The sequence below is a fragment of the Aplysia californica genome, unplaced genomic scaffold (genome assembly GCF_000002075.1).
Source record: "Aplysia californica isolate F4 #8 unplaced genomic scaffold, AplCal3.0 scaffold00216, whole genome shotgun sequence".
Classification (NCBI taxonomy): domain Eukaryota; kingdom Metazoa; phylum Mollusca; class Gastropoda; order Aplysiida; family Aplysiidae; genus Aplysia; species Aplysia californica.
In genome coordinates, this window is record NW_004797486.1 from 974,710 (window position 1) to 999,345 (window position 24,636).

General features: G+C 39.0%; 2 protein-coding genes across 4 annotated transcripts in view; one reads left to right on the forward strand and one right to left on the reverse strand.

Moving 5' to 3' along the window:
* LOC101854330 overlaps positions 1-6,499 on the reverse strand; it is an 11,485-nt gene extending 4,986 nt beyond the window's left edge. Inside the window, exons 1-3 of one of the 2 annotated variants that reach the window (XM_005099532.3) lie at positions 6,314-6,499; positions 4,383-4,472; positions 2,416-2,511 (exon numbers count right to left, since the gene is read on the reverse strand). In XM_005099532.3, coding sequence (XP_005099589.1) covers positions 2,416-2,511; positions 4,383-4,472; positions 6,314-6,382 — 255 coding nt within the window. In that variant the 5' untranslated portion in view covers positions 6,383-6,499. Of the gene's footprint in view, positions 1-2,415; positions 2,512-3,499; positions 3,600-4,382; positions 4,473-6,313 lie in introns of those variants that run through there. The other variant, XM_035970069.1, reaches the window with a different exon arrangement.
* Positions 6,500-6,781: 282 nt separating this feature from the next.
* The window catches only part of LOC101856966 (radial spoke head 10 homolog B), a 32,020-nt gene continuing 14,165 nt past the window's right edge, over positions 6,782-24,636 (forward strand). For both annotated transcript variants that reach the window (XM_013083191.2, XM_013083192.2), the window contains exons 1-10: positions 6,782-7,230; positions 9,866-9,941; positions 10,297-10,365; positions 11,332-11,390; positions 11,973-12,087; positions 12,978-13,184; positions 15,792-15,968; positions 18,763-18,904; positions 21,742-21,860; positions 23,425-23,617. In XM_013083191.2, the coding sequence (XP_012938645.1) occupies positions 6,893-7,230; positions 9,866-9,941; positions 10,297-10,365; positions 11,332-11,390; positions 11,973-12,087; positions 12,978-13,184; positions 15,792-15,968; positions 18,763-18,904; positions 21,742-21,860; positions 23,425-23,617 (1,495 nt within the window). In that variant the 5' untranslated portion in view covers positions 6,782-6,892. The remainder of the gene's footprint in view (positions 7,231-9,865; positions 9,942-10,296; positions 10,366-11,331; positions 11,391-11,972; positions 12,088-12,977; positions 13,185-15,791; positions 15,969-18,762; positions 18,905-21,741; positions 21,861-23,424; positions 23,618-24,636) is intronic.

The following is a 24,636-nucleotide window of genomic DNA, read 5'->3' on the forward strand; positions in this document are numbered from 1 at the left end:
AGCCTTTAACTGTAGAAAGCTTTTATTATTTTTGTTTTGTATAGGCAAGTAGACCTTTGTACAGTGTGGCCGGATGAGGCAAGATTTCATTTCTGCTGGGGAGGCAGGCCTTGTGACCTCCTCCCTCTGCTGTGGAAAGGCTGCCTTACACATTGGGTGGGCAGGAGGTTCTTTGTTTATGGTGTGTATGAGCTGTAAGGGCAACAGTTTCTGCTGCTGCTATGGTGTATGGTTTTTGTTTTAAAATTTTTTTTGGGCCTGTTGGCTTTAGGCCTCTGAGGCAGCTAGAGAGAAAGAGAGAGAGAAAGAAAAAGAGGGAAGGAGGGAGGGAGAGAGAGAGAGAGAGAGAGAGAGAGAGAGAGAGAGAGAGAGAAAGAGAAAGACAGAGAAACCACAAGCGTGGTGTTGGTGGCATAGTGGTTAGACTATCGGACCCGCAACGGATTCGAAGGTTTGAGCGTTAACAGCTCGGTCTGACCTTGTGTCCTTGGGAAAGGCAATTTACATGAATTTCCCATTCGGCTCAGTCCTTTCTGAGACGGACGTTAAACTCGGAGGTCCCACCCCTTAAATAACATAGTAGTGTTGATAAGGGCGAAAAACCTATACCATTTCACCATTTTTAGAGTCCATACTCCCTGTATTCTGCCACTATAATCATTTCCTGAATTTAGAAAAATATATTTGACAAAAAGTTTCCGTCCTTCTTTGGCCTTTGTGAGAAACGAAACAAATCTGCGCAGCTGTCCTTCACAACGGAAGTGCCGGAAGCGATATTTCGCGAGGCGCATTTTGTTTTGAGAGTATAGATCTGGACCTAATTTTTTGCGTCTCTCAAAATTTATTGCTCCATTCCAGTAGAGTGTAAATATAGTAGGTCAATGACTTTCAGTTGTTGTTAATGCACTGATCATTCCTTTCATCGAAAGGGGGCCCAGCTAGTATCAAATAAAAGAGAAATGAACATACAATCCAATGGTAGAGATTTTTTTATTTAGCTAAATTTATTCTGCTAAATAATTTGACAGGTGAAAAGGAGACAGATTTTTTCCCTCCATAAAATTTGGATCCCTGTCACTGTTATTCAATATAACTTGCAAATAATGCTGTAAACTTTCTTCTGAAAAATAAAATTCTCATCATCACTATGTGCATCATGGTTAATTTCAGCAATAGCCTGATTGGTGCTCAGTTTTTGCAAAATCATGGTGGTGAATGCAGCCAGCTCCCGAGAACTGCTGAGATGCAACTAGCCGGCTGGCTTTGTCTTTCATACACAACACAATACACACCCCTCTGTGTTCTAGATGTCATCATGTGCAATTCACATAGCAGTCTAAAAATAGACATGACTGTGGCATCAGCGGTCCAGTGGTTAGGCTGTTAGGTTCACAACCAAAAAGTCATGGGTTTGAATCTTGTCATGGGGCCCTACATTGTGTCCTTGGGAAATGCCCCTTACTTGACTTGAATTTATTAATTATTCAAAGACAGTCAAACATGTCCAAGATAACCACTCATTATTGAGGGTAAAAGTAGCCATCTTCGCCAGGTGGTCCTCTTGGACAGCGACAATGCAATATTATAATGAAATGCAAGGGTTAAAGAGGGAAGTGATGGTTTTGTAAAGGTGGTTGTCTTGGACAGGTGTTTCTTGAAGCAGGTTCTACTGTACATTTAAAAAATGGTATGTGGCAGCATCAGACGAAAGGAAGGAAGTGCCCACAGAAGAAGACTCGCCAAGCACTGAATGATGGTTGAATAGTAGAGCCCCCCCAAGCATCTGTAAAAATGAGGATTCGGGGGCTATCGTGGCCTAGAGATTAAGGTGTTGGCCTCTCATTCAAAGGTCCCGGGTTCGAATCATGGTAGTGACCGAAAAATTTTCTACTCTAAATTTGTCTCCTTTCACCTCCTTTCCTGCTCTCTAGCAATGTTCTGTCGTCTGCTTTCGTCTCCTCTTTCTGCCCCCACCCCCTCATCTCCTTTGCCCCCCTCCTCTGGGCTCCTGATTCTTTCTACAGCCTTTCTACTGCTACTCCTTGGCTTCTTCTTACTACTGTCTTTCAGCCACACCCCTGATCTTCTGGTAGGAAAGATCTACACCTAGCCTTCTCAGACAAAGGTAAAAAATCTCGGAGGGCGCGCATGCAAGTTGCGCACGATTAAGATCCCTTGGTGGTCTAAAATCGATAAGAGTAGGCTTCGGCCGTCACCCGGGCAAAATTCAAAATTTCCTACCAACTGAAAAGTTTAATGTGTCCCGCGCGCTCATATGACCTTATGCAGTTGCGAGCGCCGTAAAACACTTTAAAAAAAAAAAATGAGGCTTCAACAGGACCATTAAACTTAAACACTATAAATACTTTCTTTTCTCGTGATTTTTTTGGAGGAGACTTAAAATGGATATGATACCTGGTGCTCTTCCACTAAGTCTATCAGTTGGGCATCTGTGTCTCTCTTCTTCGAGTGTGTCACATTTATCTCTTGAACAACTCCAAGATAGTAAACCTGGAACAGATCAAGGAAAAAACAAAATTAGAAAATGTATGTGTAATCTGATAGAGAAAAGATGTAGTACACGTATACATCAATTGATCAATACAAATATAAAAACAAATCATCCAATAAAACAGTTGATCGAGAGTTCCCAGAGTAAAAAACTACTAAAATAAAAAAAATAATCAGCTTTGTCATACCACTAAAAAGTTCTTCTGATGACATTTCTTGCATTTCCCACACTAGTGCCGTTTGACCTTCCATTTTCTTTCTTTTTTTCTCTTTGTACTTACCCTTGCTTTTCATATTTCTCTTTGTACCCCTGCTAGACGTCAAGGAGTAACTGGCTGTAAGATCATCTTTTGGAGAAGTTGATTTTATATAGGTATTTTATCTACATAGAATATAAAATCATTACTAGCCAGACAGCCAGTCACCTGCCGCGTTGAATGTACAGTCAAACTTCTCTATGCCGCCAGCCTTGCTTACCACCACATTTTGCCAATGTAGGAAAAGATATATGCCTAAATAATGCAGTATCCGAGTCCTTACACCGACATACGGTAACTCTTTGAGTTGTACGTTCCTTATTAAAACAACATGAAATTGCCCTGCTATACCACAAGAGGTAATAAACTACATGGCGCATGGTACCCATTCACCAGCTGCTTGATAATATTTCTTCCAAGCCACCTTGGACCCTGGCCCACGTTCAAAATATGTGAGAATGCCAGGCATCAGCCTGACGACCTCAAGGCTGGTGGGCACCTGCCAAGCTATTATTTTGTGAGGACTCACACTCACGTCCACATGACAGGTCACTGAGGTGGCCAAAGGACTGATGATCATTGGGTAAAAAACTGTTTATCTACAGGCACCTTGACATATAGAGCCTAGCTTCTGATCCACCAGAAATTTTCAATTTGAATTATAACATGGAGTTTGAAAGGGTAATTTGCAGACACACAATCAAATAAAAAAGTAAGAACATAAAACATACACATGTCATTTCCCTTGATGCTGGGCAGTTAGGGCTATTTAAAAGTGGAACCCTGTTAACCATTTGCCCCACTATATCAACAACTTCGTGCTCAACCCAAAGGAAGTTAGATTGTACTCTTATCTATACTGGCTAGAGTGGTTTCAGTTTCAGTTTTGAGTTGGAATTATTTTGAATTTTGCCTGGGTGGTGGCCTGAAGGGTCTACTCTCTCCAATTTAAGAATCACAAAGGGATCTTTAACATGCAAACTTTGCAAATGAGATCTCCAAATTTTTCATTCTTCTGAAAAGACTGAGTGCTTGACCCTACCTACCCTAGGATCAAGAACTATAGAAAAAACGAGAACCCCCCCTCCCCCATGATGGCCGGGATCGAACTCCAGACCTCCGGGTTGACTTGTGAACACCATTGTTGAGTTACGGAGTCCCCTTATTTTCTTACAATTTTCCTTTCTCTTTTTCTCCTGACTTCTTTCATACATTCTCAGGCCTTTCTTCCTTTTGATTCATATATATATCAATTTCACTATTTCTTCTCTAATGACGATTTCCCAAAAAAGTAGGCCTACATTATCTTAATTAACTCGTGAACCTGTCAGAAATCCATTACAATGTTCTTTTAAGACTGCACACAGATTTTTAATTCTCTTCTTGACAGTCCAAAAGTAAGATTAAGATTAATAGAATAAAAAATTACTATTATAACTATTATAATAATTATTATAATGCAGGCGGAATACACCTTCCACAGAGGGGCTGCAGACCATAAACATGAGAAACGCAAGTGTGCTACAGCTGTGGAGATTTGCCTTTGTAATGTTCAACATGCAAAAGGACATAAATTGCCATTAAAAGGTTTATAAAAAAAGCAGAGACAGATACCTTGAAATAAATTCTTTGGTGTAAAATCTTATCCACAGCCTCTTTTCCCTCTTTGGTGCTTGGGGATAAATTTTCATTGCTGGAACCACTCTGTATGGAACAAAAACAGATAAATTGCAATTTTCAAACACAAGATGCAATCACTACAGTAACGTAAAAGCAAAAAAGAAATTAAAAAATCACAATATTCTATTGTTTAGGAGGCCTACACAGATGAGGGTACCCAAGTTGTGGGAATCTGGGCAACTGTTCAGCTCTGCCTTTCCTGTTAACATGAGGGTAAGATTGTACTTTACCGGACCACCGGTCGGAACTACTTTCGCTATGGCGCCCCTGGTGCCTAGTGGCCCGCTATTCTTCCTTTCCAACTCCACTACTCATTCTCCTACTCAGTTTTCTACGTCCTCACCCTTCGACAGCCCACAATCGACTGACGTCTCTTACCGGGTTTTTCAGTCATCACGACCCTGACATCTTGAGGCTAACTGGTCAATCTAATCACGTGGTCCACTATTCTTATTTGCTCGCGACTCAGCTGGCTTGGCCTACTCCTGGTCCGGCAAAGTACAATGGAGGGCTAGAGATGTGCACGAGAGCTCATTTGCATAATTGCAACCCCCTCAGCCCTGCTTGCGACTTGGCGAGTATCTACCCCGATTGTCCGCTCATGTTATTGTTTAAATATGTGTGTGTGTCTTTAAATTATTGTTGCCAGGGGGGCTAGCCCCCCTGAAACCCCCCCCTCCCCCCACTGTTGTTACATTGATAAGTAAACACGACTGTCCGCTCATGTTATTGTTTCGCATTGTTTTCTTTAATGTTTCACCCCCCCTCCCTCTCCCCACTGTTGGTATGATACACGGTGGTCCACCAAAGTTAAATCCCCTGACCACTCTCAACCACCACCTCTCGCTCACCTCGCCTCGCCAGTCGCCGCTGGCTTGCGCTGTGCATGTGCGAAGTCGCCCGCGGAACTACCTTTTGTCCGCACATAGAGTACTATATATGAGTGCATAGTTAGGCTAGGCGTGCGTAGTAATCACGGGCCGAGACGGGTGGTCCGGTACAGTACAATCCAGCCAACATGAGTACTTTGTATAAAGTAGTGACGTCGAAATAGAATATAAGCATGCCTTACTGGCACTCTTAATACTCTTGTAACTCATCATTTTGATCCTTCTATTCTTAGCACTACAGTAGGCCTACAGTGAAACTCCGATTCAACGAACTCGGATTCAACTCAAGGAGATGGATTCCCTGTTTTCTTTCATTCATTAAAATCAATAAAAATTTGGATTCAATGAATACATAAATGAACAAGCTCAGATTCAACGAAATTCAGCAAAAATTACGGCAATTTCGCCCCTAAAAACAGTGCATATCTGCGAACGGGTCGGCGCTTTTTCGGAAGTTCCCATCCCGCAATTGTTATTAGCCGGTTTAGGCCTCAAGAGAGGGGGGTTTCGGGGGGGCTTGCCCCCCTGAATTTTACCATAATTTGATGTTTTGCACTTGTTAGGTTTGATATCTAAGCTCGCATCAAACGTATAGATCTCAATGTAGGTCAGGCTCAAAATATAAGGGGGGTGGGAACTACCGAAAAAACACCAACGGGTCTTGGGTAATAAATTTACGGAATAGACAGCTCTTTTCCAGGCATCAATAAGAAAAGGGCTAAGGCTAAAGTTTAATAAAGTGAAATTAAAATTTTTTTTTATTGGCATTGCTCTACCGTATATCTAGACCAGATCTAAATCTAGAGATAAGATATAGAGCATGCCAATAAGAAAAAAGATATAGAGCATGCCAATAAGATATTAAAGAAGAATAGTAGTAGAGAATAGAAACAGTGACAGTACTGACAGACACTACAGTACAGTAGTACAGGACAGGACAGGCCACATGGGCGTGTCCCCTTAGTATGCACATACCAGTTGGCTGTCCATAGATTCACGGCTTCCATTCTGATGACCTTTAGATTTCGAAGCAAATCGAAACATTTTTTGTCTTTTGTGTTGGTTTATAAGTAGATAATTGAACTATTCAAGGCCGAGTAATTTGAACCTCCACTCACACTCCATTGTTTACATCGGAGACGCTCCTGTTGACCAGGTACGAGTCCAGACCCCAGTACGCAAACAAGAATCTTTTCTAATATGGAATTAATACAGCATACGATTCTTTACGCATTACAAGTGTTTAATTCGAATTCAAAAGATTGTTTTAGATGTCCTGTCTGTACTGGTAAGCTAAAAGTCAGAAGAAATATCAAAATGGTAAACAACAGGATTCTTTCAAGTTGCCCTTAGGTAAGAAAATCTTTGCCTATACGGCAAGGACCCCAGAGTAAAAAGTCTATTTATAACCTCATTGCTCTCACAACAACTTCTGTTGGTGTTGGCCGGTGTTGGTTTGTCTTGGTTATAAGGGCAGAATAATGTCCAAAGCTGTTTCAAAAAGCAACAACCCCCTGCCCTCATTAAAATAACCTAAAATAATTAAAAGTGGTAATGATTGGGTCATATACACATAGTGAAATATTTGAGCTATACCTTAAGTTATATACTCAAATACTATTCATTAAAGGTTTAAAGTCATTTTGCTCGCTCCTAAGGTTGTTTATTCCGTTGTCAAACATGGCGTCGAAAGAGAAGAAGAAGGGTGAGAAAAGGAGCGGTAAGAAAACAGATGCTGAGGAGGAGAAAAAGGTAGAAACACCGGTCACGGACTGCGTGGATACACCATCAGAAGATGCGACCAATGCAGAACCCGCTGAGGAGCCTCCTCGAGATCCAACACCAGAACCTACTTACGATGAACCTGCACTTTCTGAGCTCATTGTCGAAAGGTAGACCGTAGACTGACTACTAGTAGAGTACTTTAGCTTGGCTCTAGCTTAACTGTTTACGTAGGAGTTCCTAAAACTACCTTCAAGAAATAAACAAAAGTCAGTAGGAATCGACAAAAAAACGTATTCCTTAGTCGAAGGACTATTCCCTGTTTTATCAGTGCAAAATTTGCCGAAAATCAGCTCAAATTAGCATTTCTATTATAAAAGATACGCCTTGAGTAAGACTGACGGTGGCCTCACGCTTATCAGGGGACATTTTTAGGGTGTTCTCATTCAAATAACGATATCTCCTTTGTTTTACTGCACCCTCGCCTATGGTCTTAAATGAAAGATAATGGAAAATAGGCCTACTAAAATTTTTCTTTAGGCCTATTACTAGCTGATGTAATCTTTGTGTTATCGTCGAGGAAAGGGACATTTTTGCATTTCTCTGTGGACAGTGAATGGCACACGTTTTGCTTGCAGTAACCCTTTGAGAGAAAGCCTTCAGTTCAAGCCATGCTTCAGCTCAAACTTTCACCTTTTGCACTCCTAAGCGGGGCTTCTTTTTTCCGAAACCTATCAAAACTCATTGAAACCGTCCGAAACCTACCGAAACCTTCCGAAACTGTGATATCTATGAAGGATCATGGCAAGATCAGAGAGAAAGGGTTTATAAGAGAGAGAGAGAGAGAGAGAGAGAGAGAGAGAGAGAGAGAGAGAGAGAGAGAGAAGAGATATTGAGATTGTTTAAAGACTTTTTCCTTGGTAGGAGATATAGGAGGGACAGGTGGGGAGGGGGGGATTTTTGGTGGAGAGAAAAATAACCAAGAGAGAGAAGAATGAGGATATATAGGGTGGGGTGGGCAGAAAGGGAGTGGGGGGGGGGGGGCGGCACAGATTAGAGAAAAGAAACAAACAGCATGACGAGAGAAGAGGTTTTCCTTGAGAGTAAATCGATGCATACCTGACCTCACATTGGATACAGCGAGTGTCCTCTGTTTCAACGATGCAGATCCCAGGGATAGGTGGCCGGCTTTTTCTGTCTTTTTCTTAGGTTCTGCATTAGGGACTGTAGTAAACTACAGTTTAATCAGCTTATATCGACATGCTTTAGGAAGTGAATTTGAGGTTGATACATATATATAAATGTCGATGAATGAAAATATATAAAGCCAAAGAGGAAAAAAACAAGGGGAGGTCTGCGGTAAAAAGACAACACTATTTTTTAAAGTATATGTTTTGGGCCTCGTCCCAGTTCCCCCCACTCTCCCCTATGGATAAAATTTTTCCCTGGACATCCTACGGTTTAGTTTTTCAAGTACAAGTATGTATTACCCATCAAAATGTTCAGAAAAAAAAAGAATGTAAAATTGTTGACATTAAAATTGCATGCACACTGTCTATTATCCAAATTGGCCCAAGGACTGATCAGCAGGGTTAAAAAAAGCTACCTAAAATCTACAGAACAAGGGGAGGGGAGGTTGGGATGGGCAGGGGAGGGAGCAAATTGGTGTAAAGCTCTAAATCAAGACCTATAGCTTGCTGAGATGTGTGTGGGAGAGAGATAATCAAGTACCCACTGAGTGGGTGCTGTGTATGATACTTAGTGTGCACCTCTGTAAACTCTGTTATTATGATGTGATGTGATTGTGCGCATCTTGAGTGCCGAACTTGGTTCTTTATTATTGGTTCAATGCCATACTTAATTGATGTAGGCCTAATATTACAGATTTGTTGAGCATTTTTTCACGTGTGAGTGGTAACTTCAGTGTAGTCCTTTGATTACAGAGGAACCTTCTTTCTAAGCCACCCTAAGCAAAGAGGGGGGGGTCTGAGTAGGCAGTTAAAAGAAAATTGAAAGGGATTGGCTTCAGAGATATATTCATCATTATCTCTATATTATTATTATATAAAAGATTGTACCGCCACTTAGCTGTTTTTCTCGCATGGAAGTAGGTGTCTCTGTATCAGTATCAAAATTAAATGAAGGGGCGTATGTAGTAGTACTACAGTTTTTTAGTAAGAAGGCCTATAATGCGAGTATTCAGTGGAACACTGTATATTAGTGTTGTCATACTATTCCCTGAGCATAATTTTATTCTTGGCGCAACCTTCTTCGGAAGTGGCGCCACGCCCCTATTCGTGTCTCACATTTTGAAACAACCCTCTCCGTAAAACATTCTCTCTCTCTCTCTCGCTCTCTCTCTCTCTCTCTCTCGCTCTCTCTCTCTCTCTCTCTCTCTCTCTCTCTCTCTCTCTCTCTCTCTCTCTCTCTCTCTCTCTCTCTCTCCCCTTCCTTCCCTCCCCCCCTCTCCCTCTGTTTCATTTATAGCACTGTGTGTTCAGATATCTCACTGCAGTTGGTACGAATTAACTTGCTGTTTTGGAAATATATATAGTTTACTGTAGGTTGAAAATTGAAATTCCGATATCAGTGGGTGGCTATGGTAACTTAGCATTATTTCCGTCTTTTTTTTTAGAATGGTTGATTTGTGCAGATATTCAAAGTTACTTAGGTCTCTACCAATGTTCTTGATGCCTTTCTGATCAACATATTTATTTTTATGATGTGCTGTCTTCCCAAATTGCTACTCTGTATTTTGTTCCTTCTTGAGTACTTTAATCTTCTTGTTTTTATTACTTTCATAAGTTTTGAAGGTGAAAAGGTGAAGGGTCTGTATGAGGGAGAAGGAGAAGCACAGTTCACTGGAGGCCACTATTACAAGGTAAACAATTTCATTTCTTGAAAATGTTATCCAAAAAAGTTAAAACTCGTAAAAGAGCAACCTTACATTGTTATCTATTATCAGTAAATTTATTAAATTCTTTATTTGATAACGCCATTCTTATACCTTTGCGTTCAATTTTTGTTAAAAAACTGAAATTTTGCAAATACAAATTTGAAAACATGTAAACTATCTTTTGGGTCATAAATTGCTTTCAGTGCAGTAGTTTTTGGTATGATATAAAGATATGAAGACTAAATGTCTTAAGATTATGGTTTATTTAATGCTCCTGTGCCAAAATATTTATTGTGTTATATTTTAATTAGAATTTAATTTTTATTTTGTTATGTTTCAGGGCATGTTTTCTGAGGGCTGCATGCATGGAAAAGGAGTGTATGTTTGGGCTAATGGAACTCAATATGAGGTACTAGCAGTAGCGTGATGTGATGATGGGCTAAAAGGCCTAATTCTCCCAACCCTTTTCCTAAGTAAATGAATGTTTCTGAATGAAATATGTCATTGAAAGTATTTTGAATGCATGCAGTGAATGCATATTGAGTGATCAATAGGTATGCTTGCTCGTTTATCCTGTAAATGTTGTCACCATTTACAATGATAATTGGAACTTAACAGCCAGTCAAATGTTTTTAAGACTCATCAAGTAACTAGTTTGATTCTTCTTTCAACAACAAGTGTGTTCAGTAGCCACAGTGATTGTCTTTTGTGTATATGTTCATTGTCAGATTATGAGTGTATATGTGAGGCAGTGTGGTGAAATGAGGCGCTCGTCAAAATAATGGAAGTCGAGAAACTGGCATTTTCCCAAAGGTTTTGGAATTTTTATCGAATTTTTTGTTTTTTTGCCACAACACCTTTCATGCCCTTTAAAAAACAAATTTCTGTGTGGATTTTACTGAAAAACATTGATTAAAGGCCTAAAAGATGTAAATTTTCAGTTTCCAAGCTAAGGAAATAACTCAATTTTGGCGGCCCTATCTTGCTAATTTTACCTCTGAAACCAGGTGACTCCAACCTCCTTCGATCGCTAATATCTTGACTTGTTTTCTAGAGAAATGAATTTTTTTTTCATCAAAAGCATGGCAAATGTATAGGCTTTAAGATGATACCAATAACTCCATATGCTCTAAAATTGACGAGCGCCTGATTCCACCGCATCTTGACACATATGTATTTGAAGGAGTTTTTGTATGTTGAATGGGCCAGTAAGAGGGAGACCTTGATTAAAATTTTATTTCTCATTGTGAAGCCCCTAGAGTCACCAGGGAGTTGGTGCTGTAAAAGTGATCTTTATTGTTATTATTATGATGATGATGATGATGATTGTTATTATGTTTATGGACTAAATTAATATACTCATTTTATTGACCAGGGAGACTTTTTGAAGAATCAAGTGACTGGCAAGGGAATGTACACTTGGCCAAATGGCAGGTATGAATGAAAAATCGTGTTCATTTTAAGATAAAAAAATGGATATTTTTAACTGATCTTATTCTTGATTTTTCATAAAAGATAACAAACATATTTAGGGCTATTTTTGCTCCAAATTGCAGGTCTGATTTATAGGATTCTTTCTTATTCTTTTTGTGTCTTATCAGGTATGTGTTTGTCAAAATCTTTTTTTTTTCAAGAAGCTTTAGAATTCTTGAAAGAGCTCACTATGTCTTCGGTTTTTCTTTCTTTAGATGCATAATTCCAAAGTCATGAGTTTTTTAAATTGGAAAATTAAGAACTGTGCTTGGATCAGTGTAGATAACTTAAAATATTTCCTATTTTCACACGTAGGATGGATGCTATTGATATTATGATATACACATTGAAAGAATTAGAAACTGAAAAGTTAAATTTTTGATTTCAGAAACTGTGGAGCTGGCCATCATTTAAATGAATTGCACATGCTTTTAGCAGCACGTTTGTGGGAAATTTGTGATAAGCATGTCACATGTGTATTACAATTTTGTTGAGTGAATTAAGATTTCCCCAAAATGTTTTTTACCTGTTGTATTTTAACAGCACATATGAGGGGGATGTCTCAAACGGCAAGCGTCATGGATTTGGCACTTTCCGTAGTGCAGACAACAGGCTTTCCTACTCTGGAGACTGGGTCTTGGGGAAAAAACAAGGAAAAGTAAGTTTGTAGTTAGTTAGAATGAAATATTCCTTTCAAGGGGTCTTTGTAGGGAATTTGAAGATTCAAAGTTTTAGTTTTAATTCAGTACTTTTTGTGTTTAAATAAAAAATATCAGGCCGTTTCTCTATAATACTTTGCCCTCCCTATCTCATCATATATTGTCAAACCATCTATTTTATGATTGTAAATACAGTGGAACTTGCTCTTATGGCCACTTGTCCAGGATAATCACCTCTATGAAGGACCACTTGCCATATGCCCCCTTGCGTATTAAAAAAATGTTTTAATAACACTGTCCAAGATGTTCACATGTCCAGGACAACCTGTTTTTTCCTTGACAATGGGTCGCTATCTTGGACAACTTTTACTGTAATTTTAAGTATTTATGCCCATATCAATGCAAAATACATTTTTTTAGTAGGGAGGCTGCTTATCTATTTGTCTGGGTTAACCTGGGCTGAGCGGACACAAAATCTGAACTGGCAGAGATGTATATTCTTGACAAAACTGACTTCTTCATTTTGGATTGAAACTCATGTGTTTTGTTTGCTACATCATAGAGTTTAGCTACTATATCACATACATCGGTAATTTTTTCATCATTTGTTTGAAGAAATAATACATGTATAGTAAGTTAGGCAGAACAGCATGCCTTCCCATTATCACATTGTAATGACTGCATCTTAGAAAATAAGTTGAAATACAACTGATTTATGACTATCTGAAGAAAAATGAAAGATGATGAAAAATGCCTTACAAACTGTTGTAAGAAAATATTTTCTTGTCAACAATTGTTTTTTGCTGTAAACAGAACTTTTTAATACAAATTGATATGATGCTTAATATTATGAGTGTCATACTTCTGTGTTTATATTTCCATTTCCTAGGGCCGTATGGATTATGATGCTGAAGGAAAGTCATACTATGATGGTGATTGGGTAAATGGCATCAAGCATGGGTGGGGCACCCGTCAGTACCCATCAGGCAACGTCTACCATGGCATGTGGTTTAACAATGTCAGGCATGGTGAAGGAACAATGAAGTGGTTGGATAGAGACCAGGTCTATGCTGGACAGTGGGAGAATGGCATTCAGGTAAACAGGCGTAATTATACACTTTTAAAGCTATCAGTAAGTGGAGAAAAATCACTAAAAAGTTGTAAGAAAGCATCAACACAAGAAATATACATTTGATGTTTTGGGCAAAGACCCTCCCACAACACAGACACACACACACACACACACACACTCACACACACACACACACACACACACACACACACACACACACACACACACACACACACACACATAATGTAAATTTCTTATGTTGAAGCATAGCAATGCAGTGGAACTCAGATTCAACGAAAACTCAGATTCAACAAAGGGAGATGGATTCCCCGTTTAAAAAAATTAATAAAAATCAATAAAAATAAAATAGGATTTAACGAACACATAAATGAGCAAGCTCGGATTCAACAAAGTCGCTTGCTGGGTGAACAGACCCTGCTGACATGGCTTTGCTTATTTTTTTCCTGCCCACAACGAACCTAATCTATTTCTAGAAACCATCTGTGCCACTTGTATAATGCACCATTACTCGTTTAGCCTTTGGTTTATATCTTATGTGACCAATCAGCGGTCTTCTTTCGTACCAACATACCTGCTGCTAACATGCACACATGTTTTAGCGTGTGTTGGTGTCAGGTAGGTGACCAACAGACCTACACATGTGATGTGTGACTGTGTGTGACCTGGTGAGAGCGGGGACAAGCTGTCTGGGTGTGGAATGACAGTAGAGATGCAAACACGTCACAGTTATTTTTTTTCTCAGCTACTGATCAATTCTACCAATGATAAGTTAGTCTTGACATAGCCTAGATTGACGTAATGAGTTGTGCGCTGGACTGTTGAATCAAACGTTGCCGTATGCTAGGCTCTACACAGCAACATCACTTGTTCGGCAAACAATAAGTTATAGATGATAGATGACACTGTCGTGCATTTGAAAGAATCAATCCTGTAGCACAGTGTGTCCTTGGTAGAGTTCAGTGTATTTTCTGCAATTTTTCAGCATTACTTTGATATAGCATCAAACGAAAATTTCTCTCATTTGAAACCAAACTACTTTTGACTGAGAAAGTCGAATACCTGTATTACCTGTCTTGGGCAACAATGTCATTGCACACCGGACAGATAAATAATTGCTCAGTTCCCCCCATCACCAAAGCCCGCAGGGTATCCATACTGATTGTTTCGGTGGCTGACTGATTATGGCAACGTCTTTCTTTTCCAGATAATTGTACTTTTCTTCCTTCTCCCCTCTCTATCCCCATTTCCCGCATCCTAATGATTGCGTGGTGTTCTGCTGTCTCCCTGTCTTCTTCATGCCGCAACTTTTTCTCCAGGGTCTTCAACACTTCTCCTTTGTCAAATTTTGCCTCACCATCACCCACACCACTGCCTGCCAGCCTAACAGCCTCCTCATTGCCTTTCACTTAAGAGTGCCCAGGACAGAATATCTACGTGATGGCTCTAAGTGACGAATACATTATCGATTAGCTAATCTGTGCTTGTAATTATCTACACAATAACCTCATGTTTTCCATAATGAACACTCGGGATTCAACGAATTTGAAGGTCAGGCCTGACAACTTTGTTGAATCTGAATTCCACTGTACTGTTGGCAAACTTAACACTGAACGTGTGCTCAGTACTGATACCATTTACAATCTCAAAAGACGACACGAGAGTCTTCTCTGGTCAGGGTTGTTTGGTCTCATTCATACCTTCCTTTTACTTGCAAGCATATATGTAAAGAAGAGGTTTATATCTTTATATATGCAAGTGTGATGTGCTTATATTCTTCAGAAAGCTATGTCTTGTCATATTGTTGGCTTGTTGATACAACTCATGTCAGAGTAATACTATAAATTGTCCACATAGTGTTTTGTTAATCTGCTATAAAACTAGTTTGTGTGTCACCTTGTTTGCACTGTGACTGGAGTGTGATAGCCAAATGAAGTCTTTTTGTGGCGCATGAGTTAGTTAACAATTTTCTTCATACCTGTGTTGCTTTTAGCTTGGGAGCACTCAGTAACTGCATATCCTGTTGATGATATAGCTGTGCGAGCAGAATTATTTACCTGTATTCTGTTTTTCATTTTGCATTGGAGTAAAAGGTACATCTTTTTTGTTTTCGTTTGGGGGCTCTCTGACAAAAAGTTTTGAAGTGTTTTTTCTCCTGCATAGTGAAATGACCTGCTGAGCTAAACATTGCATGTTACATGAGGCGCCTGCCTTGACTTATCAAAGCATTGCATGTTACATGAGGCACCTGCCTTGACTTATCAAAGCATTGCATGTTCCGTGAGGCGCCTGCCTTGACTTATCAGCGCATATGATATGACTATGTTGTCTGTTAATAATTCTGTGAAATTTAGTGTTGTGAATAGTTCACATTTTTTATCATGTACAACATTCGCCTTTTAATGTATTGTAGCACAATTTAACAAATTGGCGAGAGGGAACTCGGTACAGCATTTGTTGATCAACCTGGGTTTTTCAAAAGTGTTCTTTATCAAATGCCTTACAGTTTTTAAGTGAGCAGCTTATTTTGAAAGACCAAGAGGGATACAAAACGTGTTCTGATGTGAGGAAATTATATCAAATGTAATCAGTGGACCACTTTTTTTTTTACAGCATGGTCTTGGTCAGCATATTTGGCTGTTGCGCAGAGTGACTAAATCCCAGTATCCTCTGAGGAACATGTACGATGGGGAACTGGTCAATGGCCTTCGCCATGGGACAGGTGTATTCTACTATGCCAATGGTGCCAAATATGAGGGCTATTGGAGAGACAACATGAAGCATGGACAGGTCAGTGAACTTCATGTGAATGAGTAATGTTGGTTTTACTTTTGTTTTACAGAGATATAAAAAATAACAGTCTCAAACTTTTGGAGTCTAAATTATTACTTTCAAGTAAAACAGTACCTATGCAAGTTTCATGTGTGCGACTGAAAATGGATGTGTACATGTTTTGTGTCAATGTTAGATTTCTTAATGTTGGTTCTGTAAACTTGCACTATGATCAGACATGATGTAAGAGGGTTTCCAAGAGATCTTTCAGACAAAAATAAATCTTCACTTTATTTTGTTATAGAGTTTATGACTATTACCATCAGTTTGTAGTCTTTAAACATCAGTGACCAGCCAGGAGCATGGCTCTGTTGTCATAAGGGAAAAACAACGAATAGTCTTGTGCAGATAGTGAAACGAATTTTTCAGGAGAGGCAAAAAGTGTTTTCAATATATAGCTTTTATTTTTTATTCTTAAAAGCTATTATTCACCAGAGATCTGGTTAAGGTGTTCATAAACGTGTTTCAAAAGTTTGAATTGTTTACGCTGAAAAGATGCAAGTTATTTGCCTTTCATTGTTCTCCCTTACACTGCGAAGCCGCAGGTGAGCCTTGCGTTATAAACAAAAACATCGAAGGGTATGGTGGGGTGTTCTCCCTTATACTTGTAAATTGTTATGGGCGTAGACGATGGTCAGGTTATGACGCATCCTCGACAGTAATGATTGAGCACGGGTTACTGCAAATAAAAAAAAAGACAACTTGCTATTATATGTATAAAGTTAGGTGTCTATTATTAAAGAATCCTTGATTCTTATAATTTTTTCCACTGTGTTGGTTCACAGGCTGTTCCGTTGCATTACAGCCATTATTATACACATGTAATCAGTCCCATCTTCTAAATCCCATTTTCCATATCCCATATCCTAATTGTAACTCTGTAAACGTGCTTCATTTCCCTTCCTCTCTTGGTTAAATACTACTCTGGTAATGTCCAAATCAGGTGTGTTTTTCAAACACACGTTTTCAACATCTGGATGTAAACTGTTTAAATCGGAATCAAGGTTTGGTCTCTATGACATTTCTTTATTGTATTCTCTTCAGAAGCGAGTGTTACTTTTATTTTCGCAAGTTGCAAAATTCTTCCAGCACAACCAAAGGGATCCATAATGTTGGGATGTAAATATAGTTAGATCATCACAGTCAAAGTCAAACAATGGGGACAATGCTGAATGAGCAATGATCCTTCACTGATCAACCATTCGTTGTTCTCCCATACACTGCGCTCTGGCCCGGAACTCGCCAGTATAAGGGAAAATGACAAATTCTCTATTACAAAACAACGGAAGAGGATATGACAAAAATCTTTATCCTGTTTGGTGCAGAATTAACACTTACAGTACAGTACCGAAGGCTCATATAGTGAAAAACCCTTGGGTACTGCTCCAGTTTAGAACGCTGAAGCCGTGGTAAAAATTTTTTAATCAGAAAAACATTGGCAGCCCAAGAAACAGGCTTTCAAAATTGAGAGAGGTTCATCAACCCTTCAGCTATCATATAGAGTAACTTCTTTTGGTACTTACTTCAGTGCTGTGTTCCCATTCGTTGTTTAATTATGTTTAGTGTGCCTGGGTGCGTCGGTTACTTAAGTCGCTAGAGGTAGTGAACACATACTAAAGCCTGGCGGCTGAAGTCGCCGACGGTACTGTAAGTGTTGAATGCTCTCTGATATTATGTAAACTTTTTTTTTTTAATTTAAAAGTTTTGACCTTTGATCATTTTCCCTATGCCTGTGAAAAAAGCATTCTCATCTCTGAGATTGATTGGAATACTTTAGTTTTAGCAAATATACCGTGTTGCAAAAGTTCTGTCACACCCACCTTCAAATTTGATTTACTGCTACAAAACATCTGTTCATTGACTGAATCAATGTCCTTATGGTTGCTTGAGGAATCCCCTGCCATTCCTTGTGAAGTGCAGCCTTCAGTTCCTGGCGAGTTTGTACTGGGTGTGGCCTGTTTTTAACCTTACCGTCAAGGTCATCTTTCAGATGTTCTGTTAGGGTTAAGGCCTATTAATCTTGCAGGCCAGTCCAGAACATTGATTTAATGAGTTGGAAAGAGTTTTGACTGGTCATGGCCACATGGGGTCGGGCGTTGTCGTTTTGGCACATTCCATTATCCCTGCAATGTTTACTTCAATGAAAGCTTTCCCTATCACTGGTGTTGAAGGGAGCAAGTATATTTTTTGAGCATCTAAAAGGATATTTGAAATACCCTACGAGTTAATGTAAAGAAAATGCACTTTTTCTTTTAATGTTCATTACAAATTAATTGTCTCCCAAAGCCCAACCAGGTCCACGTCCCGGGAGGTGGAAACGGGACAAAGTAGGGGATTGCTAGGTTCAACGAAGTATGGTGTGGCTTTATGCCACTGAAACACGCAGAGTTCCTCATAAATGATTATGGAATCATTTTCTAGTTTCATCAAGTTCCCTGCTTTTTCATCCTCAGTGCAAATGACTTTGTTCTTTTCATTTATTCCAATTCAAAAGTGTCTTGATCTGCTTATTAATGTTGTCTATCTTAGTTTATGTTGAAGGAAAAGTTGATGCCCTGAATTCACATAGAAAAAAAGGGGAAGTGTTTAAAAAAGATTTCTTTCCCTGTGGTAAATGTATGTGAAGTTAGAAACTGTGTTGTCTTTTTAGCGTTGTGTTGCAGTGCCTTCCCAGAATTTATGGCTATTTTTTCCTCAGTGAACTGAACTTACACTGAAAGGAACTGTAAGACAAACTTGTATTTGTTCACAGGGCAAATTCACTTTCAAGAACGGCCGTATCTATGAAGGTCTCTTTGAGAAGGATCACATTGTAGAGTACCCAGATTTCACCATGGATGGATCTGCATCTCCTGACATGACCCAAATCCGGACCAGGACCCCGGTGCCCACAGGTGGATTTCACCTTCTTTCTTCTTTTCAATCCTGCATACCAATGACTAAGTTTTAAGCCTGGATGGTCTACTTTATCTTGCAATCCTGCAAGCAAAATGCAAATGAATGGGAGAGAACTCACTAAAGACTTTCATGACTTTTCTTGCTTGCTGTCAGATTGATGGTAAATGTTTTACAATAGACACAATTTAGATCATTATGGAGAGTTGGTTTATTTGACCTCTACCTGTCGAGGCAAATCCGAACTGTGAAAGAAATGTCTGAGAGCAAAGAAGGAGATGTTGAATGAGGTATCATTCCCACATCTGAATTAAAAACACATCATTTGTGTGCAAGATAATCAACCTAACCTTTCAACCATCAATGTCAGGTTTAAATAAAGGGTCAGAAATGATAGAAGCAACAAGAAGGAGACTATCATGATAGAACCAAGTAGTAGAATGATGAGATGGAAAACCTTCTGTATCAAGGCAAATAAAAAATCTGAGAAATATTTGCCATCTTGCTCTCATCATCTCCCTTTTTAAAAAAGAAAAGACAATGTCTTCAATGAATGGGCTCAGTTGTTTTGACTGTCTATGAAACAAGAGAGTGTTTGTAAAAAACATCATATTTGTCTCGAAGTGGTGAAATCAGGCAATTTTTGGGCACATAGAGTTATCATATCATCTTAAAACTTGTTCATTTATTTTGCATTTGATGAAAAAAAATGAAATACCTATTTATGTTGAGTAGAAGTATATATATTTGCCGTTGAAGGTGGTGGGGTAGCCTGGGATGAGAGGTAAAATAAGTGAGAAAATGGCTGCAAATTTTGGTGACTTCCAAAGCTTGAGTGTCCTTGGAAACTGTAAATTTACATTTTTGATTCCTTTAACCCTATCCATACGTCTCGTCTGTGCCACCACTTTCCAAAGAGGAAATTTACACGTTAATCCAATCCGTACACTTTGCATAGCAGTCTGTCAAAATGATTTTTTTGAGAAATATTGAAAGTTTCAAAGAGATCTTTGTACTATAAGTATTCTAAAATGTGAAGAATACAACCCCAGGGGTACAAAATGACCCCAGGGCGTACGGATAAGGTTAATGAATATTTTTCGGTAACATCCACACAGAAATGCGTTTTGAAAAGGACATAAAAGGTTGTTTAGCCAAAAAAATATTTAAAAATTTAATTGCCAAACACCCAGAAAAACTCTAGTTTCTTTGATTCCATTGTTTTGATAATGTGATTTCACCGAGCTGCCTCATGTATTTTTATCACTATCAAAATGAAATCAAGTACAGTCGAACCTGTGTAAGACGGAATCGCAAGGGAGCAGGGAAAAAATTCCGTCTTAGACATTTTGATAGGGGAATTTAGGGGAGGGGGGGGGATTCAAAGACCCAGCCAGTGGGATCAAGGATCGCTTGTCCGATCGGCAAGCAGTGGTCAAAACTTCACACCCCTCAACTGCTATCCTGTCTGATAAGGACATGCGTCAGTTTTACTTATCCAATTACCAACAGTGCTTGCCTTTCATAGGACTACTGTTTGACCTATTAAAAACAGAAACGTTTGAACATCTCCTTTGCTTCCACCCTTAGCCCCACCCACCAATGCCACCCCTCACTGCCATCATTGTAACAACGATTTGAGGAACTCTTTTCTCAGCTGGCCGTAGGATCAGGGCGGCAGGCATTGGTCTATCTAATATCACACCTCTGGCTTCTGGCTACCCAGGAAAGTTTCCATAGTGGCTCGCTACTCCAGCACTCTCACGGGCAGTCGTGAGATTTCACACCCACACTACACTGACCATCTACCGCCAAATTGCACCCCTACTCCCCTTCCTGGCCCAGCGGCACGACCATAGCGCTAAGTTTAGAGCCGACGGAATCAAACTTGCGAGTTTTGTTTCAAGTCAGGGTTGAACGGGCAAAGCATTTTCCATCTTAGACAGGTGAAACCCTCGGAAGGGAGCGGATTTTTCTTTCCATTTCCGCGTTGGACAGGTTTCCTTTTTATACAGGTAATCAAAGAGGAATATATCAAGGGGGGAGCAGGGAGATTCCGTTAAGACAGGTTTCCGTTTTATACAGGTTTCCGTTAAGGCAAGTTCGACTGTAATTGTTTTATCCATTTGGGTCTGACAAACATCAGGATTTTTCAGTCAAAATGGCAGGTTATAGCAAGCAAAATTTTGTGTAAGTTTGTTGAATAGAACATTCTGGATCGAATTCTTCTCTAGAAAGCCCTTGTATTGTAGCTAGTTTATTCAGCTCTAAAATGATTTTTTGCATACACCCTTTCCTTTCATGTTGGAGTAAATGAAAAAACAGTTCTGACCAAAATTTCTTTTATGTTATGGAGGTGATAGTTCTAAATTATGGACAGTTTTCTCATGATATTAAAAATGATATAACTTAAGAGCTAGTCTGCCAATAGAGGCCGAATCTTGATTTTTAAATCTAATTATGGTGTTTTGATGATAATGGACATGGCCCACTTGATATCCGTCAAAGGCGCACAACTGAAAGAAAAACAATAATTCTTTTGAAATAAAAAACGTTGAAAAACACGAGGGAGATAAACAAAAGTTGAGAACTGTATGCTTGTATAATTTATAGTCAAATCAGGACTACGTAGTTTTATCATTTGTCAAATAAATTTGCACTTTCGTTTTCAATTTTTGAAGAAACGTAATTCAACTACAGAAATGGGGATGTTCGAGTGTCTTTTTCTGAATTCAGCCATCGGTAATTTTCTTGAAGTTTTACTACCAATTTCACCAATTATCCTTGGTGGCAAAAAGTTTTTACAATCAATTTCCCCCTTTATCCCTGATGACAGATAATGTGTCTGTCCACTCCAATGATAGCAAGAACACAGTCAGTCCGAGCTTCCAACTTGAGATCCACACTCTTCTGGCCACACTACCTGCAGATGATGTGGAGCATGAGGTCAGCCAGGTAAGAAGAAACATTTCTTTCTTTGTTAAAAGATGGTCCTGGAGACTTCACATTTCATAAGACATAACATTTTCTCAAAAGTTTCCAGAGTCATGGATAGGCCTACTTAAAATTTGGTGCTACGATTGTTTCTGTTTTTTGCTTAATGATGTAGGTTCTTTCTTTTGTACATGATTTAAGCTTTTTTTACTGTCTCCTAACGGACTGATATGTGCTTCTCTGTTTGAAAAACCAAGAGCCTGTAGAATTTGATGCAGGATTAGTTTCCGAGGACAGATCTCAGTATGTAAAAGATGATTCTGGTGCCCTTTTTAAAGACCATTGTGAATGTGCAATGAATAACTTCTATTGGAAATATATGTTTGTCATTTAAGATTTCTCATTTCACTTTTTGAAGGTTATGTTCCCAGGAGAACAGATGTGAGGCAGCATGGTAAAATGAGACTTCGTCAAAATGCTTGAACGGAATAAATCTGCATTTTTCTGCTCGTTTAGCAATTTTTATAGAATTTTTCTTTATTGGCTCAACACATTTTTTGTCCATAAGCACATTTGTGTCTGGCGTTCTTTAAAAAATGATTAAAAGACACAAAAAGTGTAATTTTGCAGTTTCAAGCACTCTCAAGCTTTGGAAGTCTGCTAACTTTGGTAGCCATTTTCTTACTATTTTCACATCTGTAATTAGGTGACCCCCACCTCCTTCAGTCGCATATTTCTTGACTTCTATTCAAGATAGATAAAACAAAATTTTCATCGAAAGCAAAACATATGCACAAGCCTGAAGATGATAGCAATAGCTCCACTTGCCCAAAAATTGACGAGCGCCGGATTCCATCGCGCTGTGACTCCAATCTCTTGGACCTGTTGACATCTGCCTTGAAACAATTTAAAGGCTTGCGGAAACAATGTCATGCTGTAGTCACTACTTAGCCATGTCAGAAAGTTGTCTGGGAAAATCCTTGAAAGTAGAGTAATACACGTAGAGTAAGGAACCTGAGCAATAATAATATGTGAGGCTTTTTTACTTTTACTTTTTCATCCTCTGTTGCCGTTAAATTCGAAGGGAAATGCAGTTTTTTATGGTAAGCCAGCTCCGCAGTTCTTTCAGTTGTGATATTATGTTTTCTCAGGGTTTCCTTGACACCCTCAATTCACCTTTTGGCCTTCCTCTTCCTTTATAGCCTGAGTGCTTGGTGTCGTAGGCTCTCGAGGCTGGCTGGCCAGGTGACATACGTAACAGGTGGCCAAACCATTTTATTCTCTGTCATCAGGGGCCTGGCATTGTGTCCTTGTGAAACACCCTCTTCACAAATTTTCCTCACTTCACTCAGGTGGAAATGAGTATCTGTTATTGACAGTGAAAGATCTTGTCAGTTTGTTCGTTTGAGAGTTTATTAGCTGTTTACTCCGAATGTTTCCATGGAAGCAGAAAATGTTTCTGAGATTTCCAGGGTCTGCTGAGGTAATAATATAAGTTGTAAAGCAGCTGTATAGTGTTTGCTGTTGAACTGGGATGTGCCCTGTATAAATGCTGAATGCTATTTATTATTATTTGTCTTTGTAGGTTCTCTACTCCATCACACGCCATGTGAGTGCCTTACGTCGCATTTACACCTACTACAGTATGCTTGGCTATGAGGAGAGCCCAGACAACACATTCATTATGAACAAGATGCAGTTCTGGCGGTTCCTCAAAGATATCCACCTTCACCATGACCGGCATATGCTCACAGACATGGACAGATTGATTGGGGCCAGTAAGTTTAGCTTACATCATTGTTATGCATAACAAATAGTTTGTAACAACTCGCTCCCCTGAGTTGTCGTTGATATTGTTCAACTTCTCTAATTTTTAAGTGTAATGTATAATATACTTTAGCTTATGTAGTTCTGTTGCTGGCCTGCTCATGAAGTCCTAACCCTAAACCGACCTTGTGAGGGTTAATTGTTCGAATGCATGAAGCATGCTTGTAATGCAGCAGCCTCTCATGATGCTTTTTATCCAACGGTGAAGAATATGGATGTCGTGCTCACGACAAGATACATTCAAATTAAGGCCCCACATAGGTTTTTGTGGGTCAGTTTGGGTCCAAACAATGTTTTTGGGGTTTTGAGGAACTTTCCTTAATATTATGTGCAAAATCAAATGGAAGTACTCCCAAAGCTCTATTTCAAATGAATAGCTCCATAAAGTTTGTAACATTGTGAGCCTATACAATGCTTTAAAGCAATATTGAGATGTTTTTGCTCCTTTCCTCAAAATGTTAATTTCTTGGCTTTAAAAGCTAAAAATTAAAAAAACATTCAAGATAAAGACATGAAATTTCTAGGGTAAGTGCGCTGTGCAATTCAAAATAGAATGAGTCTAGCTTTTTGAAATTTAAAAAAAAAATATTTTACATTATTTTCCTACTTTGCTATTTTGACTATTTTTGTCATTTGCAAGTCTTCTAAAAGTAATACAATGATTAATATTAACAATTTCTAGAAAAGCTAGCGTCATTTTCTTAAGATTTGTGTGTAGATTACAAATATGTATTTAGTTCATAGATAGCATTGAGGATTTTTGAGTTTTTAGCTTTTGAAAAAAGGTCCTTCAGATAGGCCGGTTTCACTCTAATTTGCAATTTCTGTGATTATGTAACTGGTAATAATTCCCAAAACTGAATATTTTTAATCCTTGAATGGAAAACTTTGAGAAAATGAGGAAAAACAAGTGAAAATAACTTAATCGTAGATTTTGATGCTAAGAAATAGAGTGTGGCCTTACAAATTT